At 43.3% G+C, this 26769-nt stretch overlaps 1 protein-coding gene across 2 annotated transcripts in view; it reads right to left on the bottom strand.

Moving 5' to 3' along the window:
• The window catches only part of pwwp2a (PWWP domain containing 2A), a 31752-nt gene extending 8718 nt beyond the window's left edge, over positions 1-23034 (bottom strand). The window contains exon 1 of one of the 2 annotated variants that reach the window (XM_004912753.4): positions 19748-23034. In XM_004912753.4, coding sequence (XP_004912810.1) covers positions 19748-22893 — 3146 coding nt within the window. In that variant the 5' untranslated portion in view covers positions 22894-23034. The remainder of the gene's footprint in view (positions 1-19747) is intronic. The other variant, XM_002940175.5, reaches the window with a different exon arrangement.
• Positions 23035-26769: the final 3735 nt, after the last annotated feature.

Below are 26769 nucleotides of genomic sequence, written 5' to 3'. Positions count from 1 at the left end.
TAAAATGCACTGCCCCTTTTGAGATAGAGCTCTAGTTGGAATGCCAAAACACTTGGCATAAACTGGACAGACTCATTAATCTGGTCTTCAGCTCAAACAGCCTGATCACTTGGGTGCTATGAATGTAGGCTGACTGGCTCGTCAAAGACTGCAGTGGCTAGTGTGTTGGATTCAAATTTCTTTGAATGTTAAGCTCAAAAACATTGATAATTAAATACTGGACTGGGCTACCACATCTGGGTACACTAATAGCAGCCATCCACTATAAGATCTGATTGTTTGGAGAGGCCACCAAGCAAGCAGATCTTTATCCCAATATGTCCACCTAAGGTAGGCAATACTGGGGACAACTGGTGTTTGGCCTTAGGGCCAAATAAACAGATGATGGGAATAGGAGTATTTAGAAAGATATCCATCAAAAAACTGATGCAGTCCTTAATCTGACAGAAAAATCAATGCTTGATCAACATCTGGGCAATTTTTAGAAGGATACCCATCAGGTAGGCCGTCAGAGGCAGATTAAATTTTCCCATGTATGGCCACCTTGGGCCAGATCTAGTGAATAGCATACTTTGTACATGTGAAGATTCTGTAATGTCTGGATCCCTGAAAGTACAGACTATAAAAATGATAAAAATGCATATCTTTTCTACAAACAGCAATGATCCCTGCCGAGGCCTCCCTCTTAAATTATTAACACCCTCTCTCCCCAATACAGCCCTCAAAAAAGGCACAACAGTGCAGTAAGTATGAAAGCCAACAAACCCAACCACTTGACTTTCTGTCCCTAGCTCTCCGGTGGCAATAGTAGGCATAGTGGGCAGTTCACACATCAGGACCAAATAATTTTCAACTATGCATGCTCATGCCTAAAGTGTATCTTTAGCCAACTGGCCAGGAAAATAAGGAAACAGAACCACCAGTTACCCTACCCCGAGAGACCTGTTTAAGACTTCTTACTGGGATCCTACAGGACAATCATAAATATATGTTTAAAAATTCCCGATATATTAGTATTCCATGAATAAATCATGCATTACAATAAACTGCACACATACAATGAAACATAACACCTAGAAACCCATTTGTATGGCAAGCACCAAGATTGCTATAGTGCAGTTAATTCTTAGAGACTTCTAATTTTCAGTAGGGGTACATTATCCCTTATAAATACATGAGTGATACTCAGTTCTCTGCAGCCTTGTGCTTTATGTGGTCACAGAACAGTGACTTCTATCTATGTACTAATATTTTACTATATGGAGAAACAATACTCGCTATGTATTATACAGTACTTTATAGACTTTCTCGGGTGTCTGTTTTACAAACAAGCCAACTGGCTTCTGCCGTACAGGAATTAGCCAATGCCCTGGTGGAATGGGCTTTCAACCCCTTGGGAACATTCTTGCCTGCTATATTGCTATCCAAGCACCAAGAGTTCTCTGAGTAGGGGACTGGCCTTTCTGAAACCATTAGGAATTTTTAATAATCAACTTGATTGTCTCCATGATTTCGTTCATTCCAGATACATTTTGATTACTCTTCCCAAATCTAATGTATGCCACAACTTCTTCTCCGATCTCGGATGTGGACAAAAGGAAGGTAAAATGACCTCCAAGTCATTATGGAATTTTGAGACCACTTTAAGTAGAAAATCAAGAGTAGGCCTAAGGACCACCTTATCTTGAAAGATGACTGTATAGGGTTCAGAGGCTGACAAAGCTGCTAAATCTCCCACTCTGCATGTGGATTTTACCGTTACCAAGAGTACCACTTTCAAGGTTAGATGCCATAAAGAGGAGGAGGAGCTGTAACACTTTCAAAACAAAGGGCAAATCCCAAGGAGGCAGATAATTTTTCTTACTAAGTCTCACTCTCAAGACCGCATTAAACGACCTCTCAACTAATGGCTCCATTGCCCAGTTCTTCCCAGTCAAAGCAGAGATCCAAATCTGGCTTTTCACTGTTGTCAATTGAAGGTTCCTTTCAAATCCCAAGAACAGGAATTCTACCAACACCATAGGAGAAGTAGAGAGAGGGTCTCCACCTTTGGACAATACCAATTCAATGAATGTATTGAACTAAGTAACTTTATAATATTGGAGAGACGCACTCTTCTTTCTAGATTTCAGGAGTAGGTTTATAACTTCTTCCCTCAGCTCCAGATTTTTCAAAGATACCTGCTCAGTCTCCGGGTCATCAAAGACAGATGTTCGTGATTCTGCAGCTGTCCTGGGAATCTCCAAACCGACAGAAGTTTCTCTCTCACCAGTTTGTTTAGCAGAGGAAACCAAGCCCTTCGGGCCAAAAAGGTATTAATGCAATTGCCTCTGCCTTGTCTCGTCTGATTTGTTTTACATTCTCCAGATCAGAGGAATCGGAGGAAAGACGTAAATCAAGACTTTGCACCAGCTCTGTCTCAAGCTATCCACTGCCGAGGGAATCTTGAGAAGAAAAGCTGTCATTTCCTGTTTTGTGGGGATGCCATTACATCTATTTCCATACGTCTACAATTTCTTTGAAGACATCTACGTGTAGACTTCACTCGCCTAGATCTAATTTTACTCGGCTAAGCAAATCTGCTTTTACATTTTCTTTCCCTGGTAAGTGAACTGCGGTCAGGTCTTCTACCGATTCCTCTGCCCACTGCAACAATGGTTCTACATCTTTACTTTTTTCAGCAGAGTCCTGCTTTTGGTGCCTCCTTGTTTCACCAGGTAAGCCACTTCTGTTGTGTTGTCGGACATAACTTTCACTCTTTTTCCTTTTAAAATATGAGCAAAAGACTCTTTTACTGCCCTCAATTCTAGAACGTTTGATGGAATATCTTCTCCATTACATTTGCCTTGAACTAACTCTCTCCAAAGTGTTCTGGCAGGCTGATCTTTTTCCGTAACTGGAGATGTGGCTGCCTCACCATTTTTAGAAAATAAAACTGTAAAGACCTTGAGTGCCATCTCGCCCACTTCACAATCTGACTTGCGGTGATTAAAATGTCATCTAGGCAGTGTTGCACTGAAATCCCTTCCTTCCTTAATTCTGCAATAAGGGACACAAGCACCTTCGTGAAGACCCTTAGAGACTGGGAAAGAGTGAATGGAAGGCATTTCAACTGCATGTGGCTGTTGCCCACTGCAAATCTGAAAAACTTTGTGTTCTTTTGCTATTGGCACATGAAAATAGGCGGCCTTTAAATCTATGTTGGTTAACCAATCACTTACTAAAACTGCTGCATCTTAAATTTTTTTTTGCCTTTAAGAACTGGAAATCAAGCTTCTCTCCAAACAACATTCCCCCCTCAAAGGGTAACTGTCATAAATTGGTTTTGGAAACTGCATCTGGTTTATGCCAAAGAGCTCTTCACGTCACCACAGATAGGGCCATTGATTTTGCAGAAAAATGTACTAAATCCAAAGAAGCTTCCGAAATAAATTCTGTGGCAGATTTACAATCTGCCAACATCTCCAACAATTTGGGCCTCTTCACATTTGAAGAGATCACATCCCCCAACTCGGAAAGCCAGACTTTTAGGGCTCTAGAAACTGAAGTCATGCCACCACTGGTTTACAAGCATTGCCCATTGGTAAGATAGTGTTCTTCCCAAGCTTACTATAGCTATATCCACTTTTGGAGGAGTATCCCAAAACGTAAGAGTCTTATTCATCAAAGGGATATTTTTTGTCATACTTCTCTGTTGTTTGTGCCCTGTTTATGTTTTTTTTTTTTCATTTTTTTTCATTCATTGAGAATTATTTCCTTTAAAGAAGAATGCACAGGAAGAAGGAAAAAACAGTTTATCTGCTGAAGAAACCATAGTAGTCTCCAAAGGAAAAGTCAGGATCTGTCTGACTTCTTTGATTAAGGGCTCAATGTCTGATAAATGAAAAGTGGAGTCTTCATCTAACTCAATCTCCCCTTCTTTCGAACAGCCCTGGGATTGAACATCCAATTTGGCCAATAAATCTGTATCCAATATGTCAGAAAAAGAATCTTCATGTCTAACATGTTAATGTCTGGCCTCTTTTTGAAGGCAGAAACCTGAAAACCTTGAATGACTGCTTGCTTAATAACGGAGGCTAACAATTCAGCAAATACTTGGTTCTCCTGTGCAGAAAGTTTCACACACAAAGATGGCCGCTAGCCCCAGACCCCTTAGGGAAAACTTGTGCATCACCACCTTCCAATCTCTGTGTTGGCTACGTTGTGTAACTACTGGTGATGTCCGACTCTATCCTCCACCAGAATCTTAGACGCTTGTCATCCTCTTCCAGCCATAGGGCAGTGTGCACTCCAGCCTAACCCTCAGAATGGGAGGCATCCCCTATAACTTAAGAAACGAATTTGGGAAAGCAGCGCAAGAGTGAATCCTTCTAAAGTGAATGATTCACAAGTGAACTGAAAAGGGATTTTAACAAGGAGTTAGGAATTGACACCTTCTCTCTTCTGCTAATTCTACAAGTAATTGCTGCACTATTCTATTTCCATCTCCACTGCAGCCCTGAACACTGCATTTTTTGCTAGTTGTATTGGTAATTGCTGCACTATTCTATTTCCATTTCCACTGTGGCCCTGAATACTGCATTATTTGCTAGTTTTATTGGTAATTGTGGCACTATTCTATTTTTATTCTCAATTACCAATATTGCATGCCCCTAAAGGTGCCCATACACCTTCAGATCCACACGCTTGGCGATGTGGCCAAGCGAGTGGATCTTCTCCCAATATCCTCTACCTACGGGTGGGCAAATCCAGGCTAATTCGATCATTTTGCCCTGGGGCCAAACTATCGAATTATAACGATGGGTATAGGCAAAGTTGGTCGATCTGACTAGATTTTTTAACCTGCCCGATCAATATCTGGCTGATTTCAGGCCAGATATTGGTCGGGCAGGCCCATCGGTAGTGCCCATACACGGGCTGATTAGCTGCCGAATCGGTCTAAGGGACCGATATCAGCAGCTAGAATCGGCCCGTGTATGGGGCCCTAAATTTCTGTGTCTCCACCAATTTGTTGATTTTATGACCTCCATCGTAAACCTTCACAAACTACCAAGCTGTCTAACCTTATTCAAATTCCCACTTTCTCCTCTTCTTATCTCACATTCTCTTGTGCTCTTCTTAATACCCACTCTGTAACTAACAAGGCCACTTTAATTCATGATCTGTTTTGCTCTAAGTCTTTTCACCTGTTTGCCATAACAGAGACCTAGCTCTCTCAGAACGATAATGCTATTGAGTCATCTCTCTCTAATGGCAGCCTTTCCTTCTTTCATACTCCCCACATTACTGGCGGTGGGGGAGGGGTAGGGGTTCTGCTCTCCCCTCATTGCCATTTTAAACTAACCCCTATACCGCCTACTTTCAGGTTTCCTTCTTTTGAGGTACATTGCAGTTCAGCTTTTTCACTCTCTTTCTGTGTGGGTGGCAGTTATTTACAGACCTCCTTCTACAAAATCCTTGACTACATTCCTCTCTGACTTTGAATCCTGGCTCTCTTTTTTTCTATGCTCTGACACCCCTGCAATTATTTTAGGCGATTTCAATTGCCATATAGATCACCCCTCTCAGTCCTGGCCATCTCGATTTCTCCATCTAACCTCCTCCTTTGATCTCCAGCAGTGGACTAATACAGCTACCCATAAGGATGGTCATTTCCTAGATCTGGTCTTTTCCAAAAATCTAGATCTGCATTTAACAGTGAGCCTTTTCCTCAGATCATCATCATCTTATTTCTTTTTCTATCTTGCATGCGTCTCCTTCTACTAATGCTCAGCCTACAACCCTGATTTGCAACACTCAAATGGTTGATATAACCGCTAACTCTAACTCTCTTAGTTCTAATCTCTCCTCCTTCTGTGCTTCCTCTGATCCTGAGTTACTGGTAAATACCTACAACTCTATTTTATCATCTGCAACAAACACCCATGCCCCCCTGCAGCCGCAATGCAGTCGTGCCCACAATCCTCGTCCCTGGCTTAACCCTCAGGTGTGATTTCTGTGCTCCTGTGCACGATCTGCTGAGCACATTTGGAGGAAATCTCACGTGAAAGTGGATTTCCTCCACTATAAAATTCTTATGGTGTGTCTCAATACTGCCCTATCCCAGGCCAAGCAAGTATACTATAACACACTTGTAAATAATAATAAATCAAACCCACAGCGCTTATTTTCCATATTTAACTCACTACTTCATCCTTCACCTAATGAATCAATCGTATCTCAACATACACCCCAGGACTTTGCTGACTTCTTTAGAAGCAAAGTCGATTCTATCCACAAACAATTTTCCCAACCAGTAACCAGTAATCTCAACTTTCCCAAATCTCCTCTTTCTGTATTCAGCTCCTTTGATTTCGTAACAGAGTTTAAAGTTTCTCAGCTTCTCCGTTCCTCTCCGCCTACTACCTGCTCACTGGATCCTATGCCCTCATCACTACTACAGTGTGCCCCTGCCCTTACTCCAGCTCTTACCCATATATTCAATTCCTCTCTGGCTTCTGGTACTTTTCCCTCTCTATTCAAACAAGCATGTGTCAAACCCATTTTTAAAAAGGCTTCACTGGACCCGTCCTGCCTTTCTAACTACCGTCCTGTCTTCCTCCTGCCCCTAGCCTCTAAACTCCTGGAACGTCTTGTCTTTTCTCGTGTCACTAACTTCCTCTGCACCCAAAATCTGCTGGACCCTATGCAGTCTGGTTTTCGGCCTGCGCACTCCACTGAGACGGCCTTACGTAGAGTGGCTAATGATCTCCAGACTGCCAAGGCCAAGGGACGCTACTCAGTCCTCATTCTCCTGGACCTTTCCTCTGCTTTTGATACTGTCAACCATTCTGTCCTTATGCAAATTCTCTATTCTCTGGGTATCCGCAATCAAGCTGCATCTTGGTTCTCTTCTTATCTCTCTAACCGCTCCTTCTCTGTTGCTCTTGCTAACAAATCTTCTACCCCGGCTCAGCTTAGTGTGGGGGTGCCTCAGGGCTCTGTGCTTGGTCCTCTGCTGTTCTCCCTGTACACTCTCTCTTTAGGATACCTTATTTCTTCTTTTGGTCACTTATATGCAGATGACATCCAGATATATTTAGACACCCCTGCACTAACCTCTGATGTTCAAACCCAGATTGCTAACTGCCTCCTGGCTATCTCCTCCTGGATGAACCAACGCCACCTCAAACTTACCCTAGCTAAAACAGAGCTCATGGTCTTCCCGCCCAAACCTAGCCCTTCTCCTCCTTTCACCATCACTATTGACAGCATGACCATTAACCCTGTAAATTCAGCACGCTGCCTTGGGGTCGTCTTTGACCAGTCCCTCTCCTTCTCTAACTATATTAATAACAGTGCCAAAACCTGCCGCTTTTACCTCCACAATATTGCCAAGATACGCCCCTTTCTTTTACAAGGAACAGCTAAAACACTAATCCATGCCCTTATCCTTTCCCGTTTAGATTACTGCAATCTCCTACTAACCGGCCTCCCAGACTCCCACCACTCTGCCCTGCAATCAATCTTAAACTCTGCTGCCAGGATCCTCCTGCTCTCTCCTAAGAGGGAACCTGCTCAGCCTCACTTAAGCTCTCTAGCATGGCTGCCTGTTAAGCAAAGAAAAGCTTACAAAATCCTTCTGCTACCATTCAAAGCCCTTCACTCCTCTGCTCCTCACTGCATTTCTTCACTGGTCTCTCTGCACGTTCCTGGTCGTCTCCTCCGCTCCTCTCAGAGCCTCCGTCTTTTTACACCATCCACACGCACTGCACTTTCTCGTCTTAAACCTTTCTATGTCGCTGCTCCTTACCACTGGAACTCTATCCCTGAATCCCTTCGTCGGGAACACTCACCCACTCTCTGTAAGATAAAATTTAGATGCTACCTTATGGAGCACTAAAACATTGTTTTGCCTAGTCCTTCACTTAAGGGCAAATGCCCATACCTAGTGCACTCTTACCTTCCAATTTGTGCCTATATGTTACCCAACCACTTAGATTGTAAGCTCTACAGGACAGGGGACCTCCTTCCTACTGTGTCTCATACCACATGGCACTTTGTATTTATTATAACACTTGTCCTCCCTGTGAGTAATTTTGTATATTGTAAGATTGTATAGCGCTGCGTACCCTTGTGATGCTTTATAAATACAGTTATACATAAATACAAAGACTCTGCACAGCTCCCTTGTAGCGACCAGACATCAGAGGACATGGGGCGCACTTAAACTCCCTGACTCGCTCAACAGGAGGAATGTTAATAAAAGGTACTTCCTGGCTAACCCCAGCCTTGCAGGAGGTCTTGTCCCCTGGCCTGCAGGGGGGAATTTAACCATTAGTGAATGCTAACCATGGGTGACTAAGGGAAATATAATTGTGCGCCATAACCTCATCCATCTAATGTGGGAAACAAATCTCCCCTAAATCCCGTCCCACAGGCAAAAAAATGAATCACCGGTGGGAAAGCATACAGAGCGCTCTGTTTTCTGTAGTCAACAGTAGTTTCCTGTGCAGAAAATATCAGGCAACTTTGGAAAACCAAGCACTGTGACCGTGTATATCTTTTCAGACAACAAAGCTCCCCATGTGCCATTGCCCAGTTGCCATCAGTTGCTCAAGGCATTGACAAACATCTGCATACAAGTGGAAGCTGACATATTACTTACAGGCCAACTATCACTTCAAAATTGCTTACCCTACCAGAGGTGCAAACCAACACACTCATTCTTGCAGGTGGGATGGCATTATGGGGAGATTAGTTGCCCGTGGTAATAAAGATTTATCACAAGCGACTAATCTCCACATGTGCCACTGCCCTTAGGTTGAAGACACATGGAGCTACTAGTAGCAGCTACTAAAACAGACAATGCTTATTATTTACTGATAATTGTTAAAAAAGGCATCTACTGAGCAAGAGATACTGAGTGACATTTGAGGGACAAAAAGTCTTATTTAAAGGTACAAAAGCATTTGTGGGATACAGCAAATTAAGGATTTGGTTAAATCCTAGCCATTTTTGCATATAGAAAATGAATATCAAAACCAGCCTGTCTTTTCTAAATAATACTCTTCTAATCAGGGCAGTGGCAGAAGGGGAGATAAGTCGTCCTGCAACTAATCTCCCCACAATGCCATCCCATCGGCAAGAATGTAAATCACCATAGATTTGCCGAAGTCGCCCGAAGTTTCCTCTCAAGGCAACTTCCGCAAATCGTAGCGACGCGTATGCCATCCCACCGGCAACTTACATTAGTGCTAGTGGGATGGCACTGCAGGGAGATTAGTCGCCCAGGGCAAGGAAGATTTGTTGCGGGGCCATCTGCCACTACCCTTAAAGGGGAAGGAAAGGCTAAGTCCCTTGGGGGTGCCAAAATGTTAGGCACCCCCAAGTGACTTAGATCGCTTACCTTGTACCCTGGGCTGGTGCTCCTGTTAGGAGAAAAAAGCACCAGCCCAGGGTACCTGTAGGAAGTGATTCCTCCTTCCTTTTTCTTCTGCCGGCGAAATCCATCAGCCGGCGCATGCGCAGTCGAATGAAAAGCTGACTTTCTTGTTTAAGTTCGGCTATTCACTCGACTGCGCATGCGCGCACACTGAAGCAGGAAGAAGGAAGCGCTACAGGTACCCCGGGCTGGTGCTGTTCTCTCCGTACAGGGGCACCAGCCCGGGGTAAAAGGTAAGTGATCTAAGTCACTTGGGGGTGCCTAACATTTTGGCACCCCCAAGTGACTTAGCCTTTCCTTCTCCTTTAAGCAATTAGAATTAGTCTCCAGTGGCCTTAGAGGAGTCATTTCTAATGTTGGTTCCAGCAAGTAACTGATCATTTTCAGCCTGTCGAAACTGACCACAAAGCTTACAGAAACAACCAGATGGTTGGACAGCATAAATCTGGGAGCGCATGGCCAGCTTAGTGCCTTTGTATGGAGGCTAAATGGTCACAGACATGATCACAACTTCCTAAAGTAGTGGCCACATGTCCTGAGGCCTAATCTGCAAGACTTGGGATGAATGCTTGTGGATACTGGAAGAACTGTAGACAGGCAACTTTTACTACTGCTTTTACTTATCCGTTACTGGGTTATGAGCTTAAAGGACATGTAAACTCCACACACAAAAATGTAATCAGTGAACAGCCTGTTTGAAATCTTTCAATACCTGCCACACTGGTTGTCCAGAGGTTAATAGTAAGGCTGCAACATCTCCTTAATCACTTCGATTTCCTTCTCCTCCTGAAACCCACTCTGCCCCCTCCCTCAGGAATTTGCTTTGACTTCTGGCTTGTGGGCATGCTCAGTTGTTCTAAGCACAGATTACTAAACACGCCCTCCAGTCTAGCAGCCAGTGAAGAGATAGCATTGCTGGTTCCCATAGAAACTCAGCTCTAGCTGTCTGCTTCAATTTTTTTCTCCTAAACTCCTCTCCTGAGCTCAGCTCAAACAAAGCAGAAATTTTATCAAAGATAGTTCTGCCTGTGTGAGTCTGCATTCTTGATTAAATGTATGCTGAATAAGGGTCTTTGTGTGTGCATGCTGTTTGCATATTTAAATGTATCTGATTATGCATGAGAGGAAAAATGTCTCTAGACATTTGCTCTAGAAAAATGTGATGGTGCTAGCAAACGGAGGGAATATATGCAGTACAAATGACGCCATTTGGGTGGGGGAAGACGTGCCCAACTGATATGCATTGTAGACAAATGTAGGCTTTACATGTCCTTTAATGGGTCGGATTAAATGCTGAACCACAGAAAGCAGGACTAGGGTTAATAATTACTAGGTACTGGTGCTTCCACTGTTGTCTGCAGTAAGCAATAAGGCAGACCCGACCAACGTGGATATGCAGAAAGGGGATACTGACATACTGTACAAGGCCTTAAAGAATTAGTAAACCTTTTTTTTCTATCAGTAAAATGACTCTAAACAGCCTCCAGAATTACCTACCTTTGTCCCAGCATTCTCTCTGACCTGGATCCTCAGTCAGAAGGTGTTAGTTTTTCTTTGCTTCCTTCTGCAGAGTGAAGCCCCGCCCCACTTCCTGTTCAGGTCTCTCATAAAAAAAAAAAACCCTGCTAATGCACAGACTGGCTCCTGCTGCCTCCAGGCATGCGCAGAAGGCTCTCCATTTCGACAACAGGTTGTCGAATTGAAAAGAGAACTGAACAGGAAGTGGGGCGGGGCTTCACTCTGCACAAGGAAGCAAAGAAAAACGAACACCTTCAGACTGAGGAACCAGGTCAGAGAGAATGCTGGGACAAAGGTAGGTAATTCTGGAGGCTGTTTAGAGTAATTTTACTGATAGAAAAAAAAAGGTTTACTAATTCTTTAAAAGCCTCTCTATAAAACATGGGACATTCTAAAGGTGGCCATATACCAGATTCCATGTGAGGGGCTATATGCTGCATGTTCTGTTCTTTATGGATTGGAACTGCAGCATCTGAAGAGGAGTTCTGACTCCTCATTTGACAACGCAACATGCACTTGCAAACATAATGCATCTTTTCAGGATATTTTTCTGTCTAATTGAGAACCCGACTGATAGTAGAAAGATATCTGTCAATAAACAATTTCATTTGTATGTGGGTTACATGGTCAATATTTGTCTCCTTCCCCTATTAGTGCCATATAGATACCACAGGGAGAAGCAGGCCACAAGCGACAATAAGTAATGTGCTTAGCAAAGTATTGCTACATTACCCTGTTCTATTTTTACCTCCCATTCATTACATAGAGCTGATGAGTAACTAGAGGCACATAACTCTATATAAACTAGAAGCACAGCCCTCCCAACAAGATTTCAATGGTCCTTTAGTCAGCATTTCAACAGCTGTGACAACTGAATGCATGTTTTAATCAACTTTCTGACATGCAATTCCATAAAAATAAAACAATTATGTAGAATAAACATTAAAAACATATTACCAATTGTTAAATATTTAAATAAATAAAAAAAATCTCACCAGATCAAAGGGAAATGCTTTGTATGACACACAAAGTGGCACAACCTCCTAGCCTTTCAAAGTAGGAGAAAAATCACACAAATTCTTAAAGCAGTGGCCACAGAAGAAGCCTCTGTGGCTTGAACTCAGCCCCACAGGCCACCAGGTAAAGTGGGCAATGTCACCAAATGAGTGGATCTTTCCCGATATTCCTACGTTGAGGTGTCCCGAGGGCTTAACAATCAGATCAAAATTGGTGCTGTGCAAGACATCAGATCAAGCATTGCATCAATACACGGATCCAGTCCTCGATCCGACAGGAAAATAAAATCTGCTCAATTGACTTCTGTACGAATTTTGGGTGGATAAGTGGCCTACACTGTCCATCAGCAGCTTTTTTCAGCCTACATATGGCCCTCTTTATACAGTCCTGCTCTAAAAAAAACATTAAAGCAGTAGTTCACCTTTTGGCTAACTTTTAATATGGCCTCTTTCCAACTTTCAATTGGGGGTCACTAACCCCAGTAGCAAAAAAACTATTTCTCTGTAAGGCTGCCATTTTAATGTTACTCTTTATTCCTTCTTTTTCTGTTTCATCTCTCATCTATTCAAACAACAGCCTGTCTCTCTTTCAAGCAACAGCCTGGTTGCTAGGTTAAATTGGACCCTGGCAACCAGATAGCTGCTAAAATTCCAAACTAGAGAGAGCTGCTGAACAAAAAAGCTAAATAATTCAAAACCAGCAAATAATAAAAAATGAAGACCAACTGCAAACTGTCTCAGAATAGCACTCTCTACATTGGAATCACATGAAAGCATTCACAAGGATTCAGCATGAATCCAGCAACTACTTGTATATCCTACTTACACACGTGGTGTCTTTAATCGTCTTGTCGCTTTGTTACTTTTGTATGAATTTAAATAGGATGTACAAGTTTTCAGTCTTGCAAAGGATTACTTTAAGCAAGCTGAGCATCTAATTATGCCTGGATCTAGTAACAAAGTTGCTCTTGGACTTTCCAAGAAACAGCGGCAGCCAAAATACAGCTTAAATCTGGCAAGCACCCCAAAGTAAAGCTGCTAATAGCATCAAAACTAAATTTAAAAAAATGATAAATCCAGAAGAGCATTCTAAATAATTTTACAATCATTTGTTTGGGTGTATATAGTTTCCCTTCATGCATTTATTTAAAATGTAAAAAAAGGCATCAGGTATATTTACCACACACCTTATTGGCCATTTCAGTAATAATCAATAGAAGGCTTAACGAAATGGTTGGGCCTAAAAAAAATTAGCCCCCATTATTTTTAGGGTGGGTCACTTGATTCCCTTAAAAGTCACTGGCTAAATTTTTAAGCCCCCTTAGTGATTATAATCATTAAAGAAGAAGGAAAGGCTAAGTCACTTTAACATTTTGGCACCCCCAAGTGACAGCCTTTCCTTCTTCTTTAATGATTATAATCACTAAGGGGGCTTAAAAATTTAGCCAGTGACTTTTAAGGGAATCAAGTGACCCACCCTAAAAATAATGGGGGCTAATTTTTTTTAGGCCCAACCATTTCGTTAGGCCTTCTATTGATTAGAACAGTGCTGTCCAACTTCTACGGTGCCGAGGGCCGGAATTTCTCTAGCATACATGGTGGAGGGCCGCTAATGGAAGCCAGTTTTGACCACTCCCCTTTTTGAAACCACCCACTTCAAACCACACCTATTTTATCACAATGGTGGTAGCACAGCAAAATCCCAAATGCTTGGTCCTTACTGTGGGGATATCAACCATCATTCATATGTGAAAGAATTATGTCATATTAAGATATACCCTTAAATTCCATATGCCTCCTCCTCCCCTGTGGATAGCAGAGCAACCCCCAGTACATAATTACACACCTTAGGGACCATTTAATGGCTATTTCCAACTGCTAACAAACTCCCACAACAAACCCCTGCCAGGTTCACCTCCCACAAGCAGCATAGGGCAAGCAGAGTATGACACACACAGGCAGCACTCTGCCTGTCCTATGCTGTCTGTGTGTGCCATACTCTGCCTGTCCTACCCTGCCTGTGTGTGCCATACTCTGCCTTCCCTATGCTGCCTCTGTGTGCCATACTCTGCCTGCCCTACCCTGTGTGTGCCATACTCTGCCTGCCCTACCCTTCCTGTGTGTGCCATACCCTCCCTGACCTATGCTGCCTGTGTGTGCCATACTCTACCTGCCCTATGCTGGCTGTATGTGCCATACTCTGCCTACAGTACCTATGTCTAAGGTGTGAAGAAGTGAACAATGGGAGTGATTACAGTTTGAGCCTGAGGTGTGAACACTGCAGGGGGTGAACAATGCAGGTATTAAAAGGTGTGAAAAACACAGGGGATTACATATTTAAACAATACAGGGGGATTACAGCCTGAATCTGAGGTGAGAACCATGCAGGGGGCCAGTTAATCTCAGTACTGATACTATTTAATGCTTACTCAAAGGTAAGCCATCAAAGCAGCCAGACAGGTGGGGGGCCACACAGAGGGGGGTCGCGGGCCACATGCGGACAGCACTGGATTAGAAGATTGTCGCTCGTGACAAATCTCCCTGTTTGTGGGTGACTAATCTCCCCGAAATGCCATCCCACCGGCGAAAATGTAAATCGCCAATGGGATGGCATACGCGGCGGCCTTGATTGCCTTGTGTGCCAGAGCCCTTAAACAATAGAACATGACATTGATACTAGTGGACCTAACCAGAACCCTGACACTAACCAGAACCCTGACACTAACCAGAACCCTGACACTAACCAGATTGCTAATGTAACCATCAGCTAGTGCAACCACCAGCAGATCAGATAATTCATACCAGAATCTGGCAACATCTTGGACACATTTACTACTAGTGCTGGAACTATGAAAACAACCCTCAGCACTAATCTGCAGTCCTAGAAAATAAGGCTTGGCACCAACTAGCCTCTAGCCCCATCACTCATTAGTAGCAGCTCACATCAGTGTTGAAAACCTTAACACAAACCAGATATCAGCACAAGATCGACCAACCTGTGCCGACATCACACAGCTTAGTCCTATAGTTCAAGGACACACCAACAAAAAACCTAGGGACCCAAGCCTGCTATAGCCCATGCAAGGCTGGCACCAAACTTTCCCCCACACAGAACTACTGACCTCAAGAGGCTACCAAACCATCACTTAACTTGTGTTAAGGTACTGCACATGCAAACTGCTCATGCTAGGTCAACTAATTAGTCCGCAAGTGACTAATTAGTTGACCTAGCATGAGCAGTAACAGCTTCCACACCTGTAGACACTGATGTCCAGGCCAATTGCAGTGCATGCCAACCACCAAATAAGAAGGCTGCTAGCACATCAGCTAGCACTGCTCCTGCAATCCCTGATGTACAAGTCACTTTCTACACATGCAACTACTAATGCACTAGCTAGTTTTTGCACCTGCAAAACACTAGTCCACTAGCCAGGAATTACAAAAGCAAAGCAAACAAAAATGGAACAATATAAAACCCAACAACACAGGCCCAACCAACAGCTTCTGAATACCAGTCAGCACAAAACTAGCTACTGACTGCACAATTCAGGGCAATCAACAGCTAGCATCTGAGCTTTCCTGGAGAAACCCAGGTGCCAAGCATGCCAAATACTGGTGCAGCTGCCAAGCATGCAAGGACAGTAGTAAAGTCAGAAGGACCACAGCAAAGGCAAGAGGCCACAAGAGCCAAGGACCACAGCAAGGCTGGAGGCCACATACACTAAAGGCGACAGAAAAGGCAGAGGTCACATTTGTCTTCCACAACAAGTCTGGAAGCCAAATGCATGAAGGACCAAAGATCGGCAACCACATAAGTTACAGGCCAGGAAGAGGTCAGCAAGCAATCATGTGAGCACCATGTGAGCCAATGGCCCAGTGGACACCTGAGCTAAAGGTTCAGCAGCCAAAGGCCATGACCAAGACCAATGGACACAGCAGCCATAGGTCATCACCAGGGCCAGCAGACATGAGAGCCAAAGGGCATCAAAAGGGCCAGCGGACACCTGAGCTAAAAGCTTAGATGTCCACAAAGGCCAGCAACCCCCACAGAGAAAGGCCATCACCAGGGCCAATAGACTATGGCCATCACAAGGGCCAGTGACAGCAAACACATGAGCCAAAGGCCATCACAAGGGCCAGTGACAGCAGACACATGAGCCAAAGGCCATCACAAGGGCCAGGGACAGCAGACACATGAGCCAAAGGCCATCACAAGGGCCAGCAGACACACAAAGACCAGTGGCAATGCAAGCTGAAGACTAATGCCACACCATGCGTATGGCGTATATTTTCGACAAGCCAAAAAGCACTTGCCGAAAATACACGCTATACGCCCCATTTGCTCCTACCTGTGCCTGCAACCGAATTAATGGAATACGTTCGGGTGCAAGCACATGTAGCCAAAATCTGAATAAAAACGTGAGAGAATGCAAAGTCTCACGTTTTTATAAGGATTTCGGTTACACGTGCGTATTTTTGGCAAGTGTTTTTCAGCTTGCTAAAAATATACGCCATACACATGGTGTGGCATTAGCCTAAGGCCATAACAAAGGCCAGCTGTAATGCCTGTCCAATGCTAGCCAAATGATGTTGGTTTCTAATGCACTAGCAAACACCAGAAAAATGCCTGCCAATACATCAAATAAGAGAAAAGAACTGTGACGTCAACAACTCCACAGATGTAGTTAAACTACAACTGGGTTCATACCCACCAAAAAGGAATTAAATCTCTAAGAGAAGACCTTTATCTCACTGAAATGCACAGCAGAATAAGGAAAAGTGCAGAATAAAAAGGAAGGAGGTAAAAAAAAACTGCTTCAGCAGGGCAAACCCCAAGCCAGTCCTAGAAACAGCTGGTTTAATAATAAGTACCCCATACCGCTGTGTCTGCACAGAGGACTCAGGCTTACAAATAAAGACTTCAGGTATCAAACACAATACAAAGAAGCCAAGAGGGGCACATGCCCCTAACTAGATAGTATGGACTTGCTAGCCAGTCAGAACCCTGGAGGAAGGCTGGTTGTTAGGTGCAGACACAAAAAAGGAGGTTTATTACTGCTACAGCAGTGCAACCCCAGCCAGTCTTGGAAGCACCTGGTATAATAAAGAGTACACATACCCACTGTATCTATACAGAGGACTCAGGCTCACAATTAAAACTTTAGATATCAAACAACAAAAGCAAAAAGTCCACCTTACTAGATAGCAGTAAGAAGTCAGTAGGAGGGAACTACAGCAAAAACCCTGACAGTTTTCAGCTGAGGGGCATACTTAGCTGATTAGTATGCAAACTCATCAGTGCATGAGTATTTTAAAAAACACAGTGGATACTGAGGAATCCTACAGCTGTTACCTTATGAAGCACTAAAACATTATTTTGCCCAGTCCTGCGCTTAAAGGAACAGTAACACTAAAAAATGAAAGAGCTTTAAAGTAATAAAAATATAATGCACTGTTGCCCTGCACTGGTAAAATTGGTGTGTTTGCTACAGTAACACTACTATAATTGATATAATAAGCTGCTGTGTAGCCATGGGGGCAGCCATTCAAGCTGGAAAAAAGGAGAAAAGGCACAGGTTACATAGCAGATAACAGATAAGTTCTGTAGAATACAATAGTGTTTTATCTGTTATCTGCTATGTGCCTGTGCCTTTTCTCCTTTGAATGGCTGCCTCCATGGCTACATAGCAGCTTATTTATATAAATTATAGTAGACTTTCTGAAGTAAACACACAGCTTTTACCAGTGCAGGGCAGCAGCACATTATATTTTAATTACTTTTATACACTTTCATTTTTTGGTGTTACTGTTCCTTTAAGGGCAAATGCCCATACCTGGTGCACTCTTACCTTCCAGTTTGTGGTTGTATGTTACCCAACCACTTAGATTGTAAGCTCTACGGGGCAGGGACCCCCTACCCTTACTGTGTCTCATACCACATGGCACTTATATATATATATATTTATTGTATTTATTTATTATATCACTTGTCCTCCCTGTGTGTAATTTTGTATTCTGTAAGATTGTACAGCGCTGCGTACCCTTGTGGCGCTTTATAAATAAAGTTATACATACATACACACCAGATTCAGGCTTTGTTATCACTAGACCATCTATTCCCACAACCCGTTTCTCCAAACATTTGGACAGATGCAATTAGGCTCACAGGTTAGAAACATGAAAAAATCCAGTACTTTTATACCTTCCTAATAAGCACCAGTTTCACTGTCATGCATAGTTGGGCATTCAGCAGGAGGGTTATTTTAGAACAGGGCTAGGACCATGGGTATGCTCACATCTGCATTTCTTCCCAATAAGCAATAATTTATACATGCGAGTCTTGGGGAATCAGGTAAATTATTCTCGTTTCCCTCTGTTTCAACACAGAAGTAAAAAATTAAAAGATAGCAAAAAAACTTTCACCAGAAAAAGTGATGAAGAAGATCCTACCACACTGTCCAGTAGTATAATTTTAGCTTTAGTATAGGTCCTACCTACTTTTCTGGCCTTAGCAATACTGCCCATAGCAATACTGCCCATATGTACTAACATGGAAGGACCACAGAAGAAATAAAAAGCCGGTGAGCAAAGTGCCTAAGGCTTCCCTTACTTCGATGGCACATAATGCAACGCATGGACAGGGATTTCCCACTTCCAGACAACCGTGGCTAAATTTCACAGTGCAAGATGAGAGACACCCATGTCTTAGATGATTAGTGCACACATAAAGACTATCCTGCTTATGTGCCAGAAGATAAAAGAAACATTTTCTTTATACAACATAGGTACCAAGGGCTACCCTATAAATCTGCTGCCCTAGGCACTTGCTGCCCATGGGTGACTTATATAGAAAATACAGCCCTGACTACACAAAACAGGGAAATACACAGTGCAGTTCCAGGCACACTGTACATTCCACACAGGCCAGTAAAGCAATTAAAGGAGAAAAAAAGCATGTGCTTTCTAGTAATTATGATTAGGAGAAAAAAAAGGTATAATCACTGGGGTATAACCACAAAATGTTAGGCACCAGGGATTATAATCATTAAAGGTGGCCATACACGGGCCAATTGTAGCTGCCGATATCGGTCCCTTAGGCCGATTCGGCAGCTTATCGGCCCGTGTAGGTGCAGTCCCGGAACCGTCTGCGTCCATTGCAGTCGTTATAAGGGCCAAACAACTGAATTAGCCTAAATTCCCCCGATAATCGCCCACCCGTAGGTGGAGATATCGGGAAAAGATCCGCTCGCTTGGAAACCTCGCCAGGCGAGCGGATCTTTACGTGTACGGCCACCTTTACCCAAGACCTCTGGGAGGTGGGTTGCTGAGGGTACTATTGTAGGAAAGCCACACCACCATCTTCCTGGATCTTCTCTATGGTCCTGCCTGGGTGCATAGTAAAATGGAAAATTGGCTTTTCACTATACTGCGCATGCACACCCAGTACGGGCCACAGAGAAGATCTAAAAGCAAAAGACGACTGATATGGTCTTCCAAGAGCACTGGCCTGGGGTCTCAGGTAAGCGATTATAATCACTGGAGGGTGCATAACATTTGGCTCCCCCTTCAGTGAGTATACTTTCTCTTTAAAACAAATAATCCCTGCCCTCAGGGCTGTTATTAATGAAAAATATGCTAAACCTTTAAAAAAAAGATCTTTGTTACAGATCTGGAAAAGAGTTAAATGTACAATGTAAATGAACAATAACATGATGGTTTAATTTGCAGTAATATACTATAAATATTTTCCCTTTTAAAACAAAACCCAGATTTAGTTGGACTGTCGTACCTTTTCGAAAGATCCATTAAAACCCCTGAGAAAATTCTGTTTCCATGGCAGAAAGAAACCACCAGTGCATCCTGAATTATGTGATCAAGGGTGACCTGAACTTCAGAACCAGGGATGAGGCTGTCAATTCCAGAAGTCACAACAGAACCCTCAGTTGTCCCCACAGATCTATTGTCACATTCTGAGTAATTTAGGCTTGCCTCCGACCCATTATTAGAAGAGAACTTAGCCTCCTCCAAACATAGTCCTGTATAGATTCCACTATCTGTGACTTCTGAAAGAATCATGGGAATAGGCTGTCTTTGCAAGAAAGGTTCTCTGGGTAATTGTTCACTTCTTGCTTTTCTGTTTTCAGGAGCAATCTGTCCTTGGTTGATGCCCATATAGTCCACTGCAGAAACAGACACAAATTCAGAATTCGTGTGTATACCATATACTGTTTTTATGGAGGTTGGACCAGGAACCACAGCAGTCTCCAGTGGAATAGGCTCAAGGTTTAGAACAGTGTCTTCTGTGACTGGCTTATCAGTGGGGATTAGTTCATGAGCAAATGCAACGTTCTCAGAATCAGAACCATTTATGGTTTCCATTGCCATATCTTTAGATAACTGGTCTGATTGTAATTCTGGATTGTCAGAGACAATCTCAAGTCTGCAGGTAATGTTCTTTGTGTTATTCTCCTCACCTAGTTTGTTTGGATATGTTTTTAAGAATGTATCTACTGTCATACAAAGTTCATGTGTTTTCTTATTCTCTAAACAGGAAACATTCCTTCCATCCGATTGAACGATGAATAAAGGGGACAAGTGATCTTTTTCAAAAGAAATATGGTTAGGAATACCCAGTGATTTGGATAATGAATCCATTTCCTGACCCATGTTACCAGCCCCACAGACTGCATCTAAAGATGATTCTGTTTCTACAGAAGATACTTTCAGGTTGATGCTATCGGGACCCGGCTCCTCATTTTGTACTTTCTGATTCTTCTCAGATACTGGGCCCCCTATATATTGTTTGGTCTCTGAGAAAGACTCTGATGAAGTCTGTACATCCACAGGTAGTAGTCTGTTGTGGTGGGCCCCTATGAATTCTAAACTGTGTTGCTGATAGAGTTCCATAGATTCTTTATCTGGCTGAAGAATGTCACCAGACACTGGGCCTTGTACATTAGCAGGTTTTTGTGTGCGCTGGCACTCAGGCACTAATTCTTTGATGTGCTGATCATCTGGTATGCAATTCTGGGGTAAACTGCATGACTCTGGTACATGTGTATTTTGGGCTTCCTGAAATGTTGGTTCCACTTTCTCTAAATGCAGACCTTTTGAAAGTGGTTCCTCTTGAGCCTCTTCTAATAAATGCTCACTGTCAGATGGAAAGTTTTTCTGTGAGCCCTGGGGCTGGGTTTCCAGTGCACAGATTTTCAGCAGACCAGACTGCTTTATAGGAGTGACATCTAAACCTTTCTGTTGGGTTAGGCTTACCATAGTGAATGGCTCCTGGACAGCTAACACTTCCCCTGATATGGTCTCTATTACAGGGAGAGACTCAGTGGCAGCCTGTTCCTTTGCTATTTCAGGAACAAGCTCCTCCTGGGATAGGATTTTTCCAGCAGCCGATTTCACTCCACATGTGGTATAGCCTACATCTGGAGATTCCTCAGTATCCTTTTCTGTAGCTATATTTCCCCGCTGATCAAGAAGGGCCCCACTCAAACTGCCTTCCGCAGGCCTGTTTTCCCTTATGGGCAGAAGCTCTTCTGCATAGTCAGTCTGTATGGGCAGGATTTCCCCAAAACTGGATTTCTGCATGGACGGGGGATCATTAAAGCCTTTGTTAAAAAGAGGGATTGTGTCACCAGGGCCCTCTTCTCTTAATGACAGAGCTTCCCCATGGTTTGTTTTTATTATAGATATTGTTTCTTCTGGCCCTGCTTGTCCTATAGACTCTGACCTTATGTCCCCCACAGAGAGGACTTTTGTATCCCCTACAGACAGTGCTTCCCCAGAAACACCTTTCTCCACAAGCAGGGCCTCTTTAAGTAAAACTTCCCCTATAGACAAAGGCTCCTGAGCAATAAATCCCCCAGAAACAGTTTCCTCTGGTACTGGGCCATTTAAGGGCTTATAATTTACACAGATGTGTTCAGTATCTTGTACCTGCATTACTTGCAAAGAGATGGGCAGTTCCTGCTGCATATCTTGTTGGACCACTATTTTCTGTACTTGATCTAACTCTTGTTTCAGTGGTTGGACCTCAAGTGCTGCTGGCTGTGAAACATCCCCATACATCTCCTGCTGTTGGACCTCAAGTTCTAGTGGCCTTGGAACTCCCCCATACATTTCCTGATGCTGGACCTCAGGTTCTGGTGGCTGTGGAACATATGATTCCTGTTGCTGGAATTCAGGTTCTGGTGGCTGTGAAACATTACCATGCATATGCAGTTGTTGGAGCTCAGGTTCTAGCGCCTGAGGAACCTCACTGTGCACCTGCAGCTGTTGGGCATCAGGTTCTGGCAGCTGAGAAACATCACCTGGCATCTGCAAGATATCAGTATATGGTGGCTGTAGCACATCACTGTGCATCTGAAGCTGTTGGAATTCAGATTCTTCTAGCTGTGGAACATACATTTGCAACTCTGGTTCTGGTGGATGCAGGGCAGTATGACTGGCTTCAGAGTGCTCCTCAGATATACACTCCTGCTCCACTGCTGCCCCTTGTGAGAATGCGGAGATGCTCTGCTCTGAAGACTGGGTTTGGAGGAAGTTCTCAGGACAGGACTGAGACTCCATTTCCACTGGCTTTGAGGCCATGACATGCTCATCCACTACTTGCATAGTCTCCTCTCCCACATCTCTGTCATCCCGCCCAGCAGGCCCTAGCCCATCGCCGCGGCACTCACATAATCTGGGTTGTTCTGCCCCCGAGTCGCCCAGCTGCTCAATATCAGGCCCTGCATTCTCCTGGGTGTCGATCTCCATCCCACAGCAAGGCTCACAGCGGACAAGCGATCGCCTCTCCGAGTCCAACTCTGCCTCCATGGGTTCGCATGACAATCTTCCCAGCCTCCGCTCTCCGGGAATCGTCTCACTATCTTGTTCGCTTTCTCCTCCTTCCCCCGGCCCGGGCGCACCAGCTACGGCCGCCATTTTCTCTTTCGCTTCTCACCCCCCTACACACACACGGACAAATCGATCCTCGGCCTCTAAGCCTGAGCGACAGCGATTGAGCCCACCCCCACTGCCTGGCGTGGGGAAGCTGCGTATCATTGGTCACTGCCTTCTCATTCAAATAGGGAAACTAAAAACGCCTCTTATTGGGCCGTAGATGCGCGTACTTCCTAAAACTAATAATGAAAGATGGATTGCTATTGGTGAATGGGAGGGCGTACTGCAAAAGGAAGGAGTTAATAAAAACGCCAATCACCTTAAAACGGCTGAGTTTATTTGCTCTTCCCGGAGTCAATCATTTTCTCTATTCTTATTCCTGTTGCTAGGCAGTGGCTCAATCAGCATCATGGCAGCATGGCCTTGATGTTTTTTCTATAGTGACTTGTTTTTCAAGTGTTGATGTATGTTACTCAGTTTTTCATGTTTTGCTTCTTTATGAGGGCTGTAACCTACTTGGGCATAACTGAGTTAAAAGTGTGTGTAAAGACAACCCTCTAATTTTAGGGGTACTAATAGAATTCTTTAAAAGTTGCAATCTTGCAATACTTATAGTTTATTATTACATTTTAATACATTTTTACCTTTCCTTAGTTATAGGCTTACAAGCCACATGCCTAACCAGTGATGGGGCATTTATTCTTCAGCTGTCAGAATATTGGGGGAATTGAAGAACACTGGCAAGTGCTAGTGCTCTCAATTAATACCACAATAAAACAATTCAATACATCCACCGTACCACTTCTAATGACGAGCAACTGTGTCTGTTGACATTGTGGAAACCTGGAGCTACTGGCACTCTGGACCCAGGGTTTCTACAGTGGACAGGGGTACTGCTGCCATGATGCAAGTTGAGTATGTTTTCTCAGATGCAGTGCCCCACAGGGTTACCAAGGGCAGCAATAAGCCACTCCTGGTAACTTTGAGAGCTAAAATTCTGGTTATTAAACTGGAATTTTGGCACTTCTAGTGCAGAGACTTCAATTGCGCTCTCTGCATTAGCAATGCAGCCCCACCTTGACCTGCTCTGATGCTAATGTTCTGAGCTTGGCAAGGTGGGGGTGGGGCAGCACAGGGCTGCCCTGGAACAAGAAATGCCACTGGTAGTGGGTTGCTTCAATAGGGGCACCAGACCTGTGCACAGTGATGCAAATGCCATTTTGAATGCAGCCTCCAGAAATTACACAACTCTAATCCTGAAAATGCTAAATACAGTTTAGGGGATAAGAGAACTCTTTCCCCTGTTTTTCTGTCTGAAACCTGATTGGCTGGATGTCCCAGTGCACTGTTGGGAGAGAAAAGGCGTGCCTAGGTTTGGAGCCAAAAATCATGGGTGGGCCCAGCAGTTTATAAAGGGAGCCCCTGTTGTTTTGCTAGTTTTTGGAAGAGAGATCCAAAGTGAGTAGCCAGTACCACCTACTGTGTGTTCAGACTACACAGACTGAAGTCTGCTGGGCTGCTGGTGATTACAATGTCCCCTGTGGAATCTCCGTGTGTGTTCCCTGGTGAGGACAGGTATTGCTCGATTGTCTGCTACATGGGAACAGCCACCTTTCCAAAGGGGAAGGTACTCTGGGGCAGGTAGGTTACCTGGGGGGACTTAAGAGCTCTTGGGGAAGGAACTGAACTGAATAAAAAGGATTGTTGTCTATCCGGATCACATTTGGGACTGGGCACCAGGAGTGGATAGACTGCAAGGGTTCCTCAGGGCAGGATAATCAGTTATAAGTCATAAAGTTGTGTTTATACTATTTTAATTGTTATAAAAACGTTATCCTTGCTGCTCAGTGTCCACTAGGTGGGCACTGCACTAAAATCCCAGTTCCCAGTATCTTTCACATTGCAAAGAGAAATAAAAAAATCTTCTGTATAACCAGAAAAGATTTTTTACTGTGCGAGCTGTGAAGTTCTGGAATTCCCTCCCCGAATCAGTCGTGCTGGCTGATACATTATATAGCTTTAAGAAGGGGCTGGATGGATTCTTAGCAAGTGAAGGAATACAGGGTTATGGGAGATAGCTCTTAGTACTTGTTGATCCAGGGACTGGTCCGATTGCCATCTTGGAGTCAGGAAGGAATTTTTTCCCCTCTGCGGCAAATTAGAGAGGCTTCAGATGGGGTTTTTTGCCTTCCTCTGGATCAACTAGAAGTTAGGCAGGTTATATATAGGCATTATGGTTGAACGTGATAGACGTACGTCTTTTTTCAACATAACTTGCTACAGTATGTTACTATGTTACTAAATATACAGCCCAAAGAATTGAGTGTGCGAAGAAAGGGTTACAGCAGCTTTCACTCAATTTCCATCAAAATACAAACTTAGTTTTGTCTGTTTTGATGAATCGGCTTCCTTGAATGTAACTAGGATTGCAATGTGTTTACACTGGAATTATAGAAAAAAGTGCTTTATTGGTAATAAAAGCCATGGCAGTTTGTGTTCAGAACTGCACTTTGCACACTGCACTGGTTGTAAATGATTTCTTATATCTCCTAGCCTCCTTTGCAACATAATTACTAAATCTTGCAAATTTTTCAACAAATGTCCCTAGTTTTGCTGCTTCCCAATCTGTAACCTACTTTAAGCAAAAAAGGTTTGCTGAAACAATTTAATGGTTATGATATTTGTACACAAATGGAAAGCTTATCAACCATCCTGGATATTTTAGAATATGCCTGTATTTATATTCAGGTAAGGGTGGGACTAGAGTGTAAAAAGCCATGGCTAAACACCTCCCAGGAGATTGATATATCAGAACTAAGATTCCCACTTTACTTCTTTTCAGATTATGGATTGCCCTTTAATCCTGTCTGTGTTCAGCATTTCAGTGGGCTGCCACAGGTACAGTGTCCATGTAGGGGTAACTTAACTTTTTCATTTCCATGCAGTGGAACACATAAAAAAGCCAAGGGATGAAGCAACCATTGCACAGCACAAAGACCTAGCAACAAAGTTGAGTGTGTTTTTAAATGCTGACAAATATCTCCTACACTCTCAAACTGCTGGGTATTAGTTCTGACCACAGAAACAAAAATGTATACAGCTGGCTGCAATGTGTGTGTGTTTAAGTCTTAAATTGTGTTGCTACCTCACCCCTTGAAAAACAAGTGCACGATTTGTTGAAGTGCACAATTTTATCGACTTTTGTAAAAACGTATTATTGTAAGTAGTGATAAGCAAAATTATTTATTTGTGAAATGGAAGCAAAAATTTGCTGTGGAAAAATTTGGTACAAAACCAAAAATTTCCGGCATTTTGCTAATTTTTCACCGTTTTGCGAATCTTTCGGAAGATTCGCAAATTTTTTACCAAAGCGAAATGGGACAGACACCAATTAGATTTTTTTATGTTAATTAAGCAGGCATTACATACAGAGATCTCCTACAACTTGTAGCTGCTAGCTCTCTCCAATGGAAATTTTTGAAAATGTTAAGAAATACTTAAAGGTAATTGCAAACAGAGGAATCACAAATATCACTTCTGAATAATAACTAAAAGCAATCAATCAGAACTTTGTCAATAGATTAGCCAAATTAGTGCAAGCTAGAATGCTATATTTATTCTGCAGAAAGCTTTAGCCCTAGAAGCTCCCTTTGCTTGTTTAAGCAGCTGTCATTTTACCCAGTGCAGCCAGAACCAGAAAATCTACAGTATGTCACTGTAATGTCAATGGCGCACTCCATGTTGATCACAGTGTTTGTTCATATAAAAACAGAAGCATTCAAAATGCCCATGTGCCATTACTCTTAGGCTCGTGGCACACGGGGTGTATTTTCCAGCAGCAGTTTTTTGGCATATGCCAGCGCAGTCTGAATCAGTTGAATGGAATCCACCTGTTACAATTAGCCATTAGTGACAAAT

Source organism: Xenopus tropicalis, chromosome 3 (genome assembly GCF_000004195.4).
Source record: "Xenopus tropicalis strain Nigerian chromosome 3, UCB_Xtro_10.0, whole genome shotgun sequence".
Classification (NCBI taxonomy): Eukaryota; Metazoa; Chordata; class Amphibia; order Anura; family Pipidae; genus Xenopus; species Xenopus tropicalis.
The sequence above is the reverse complement of the archived record's forward strand: the minus strand, read 5'-3'. Positions and strand labels throughout refer to the sequence as shown.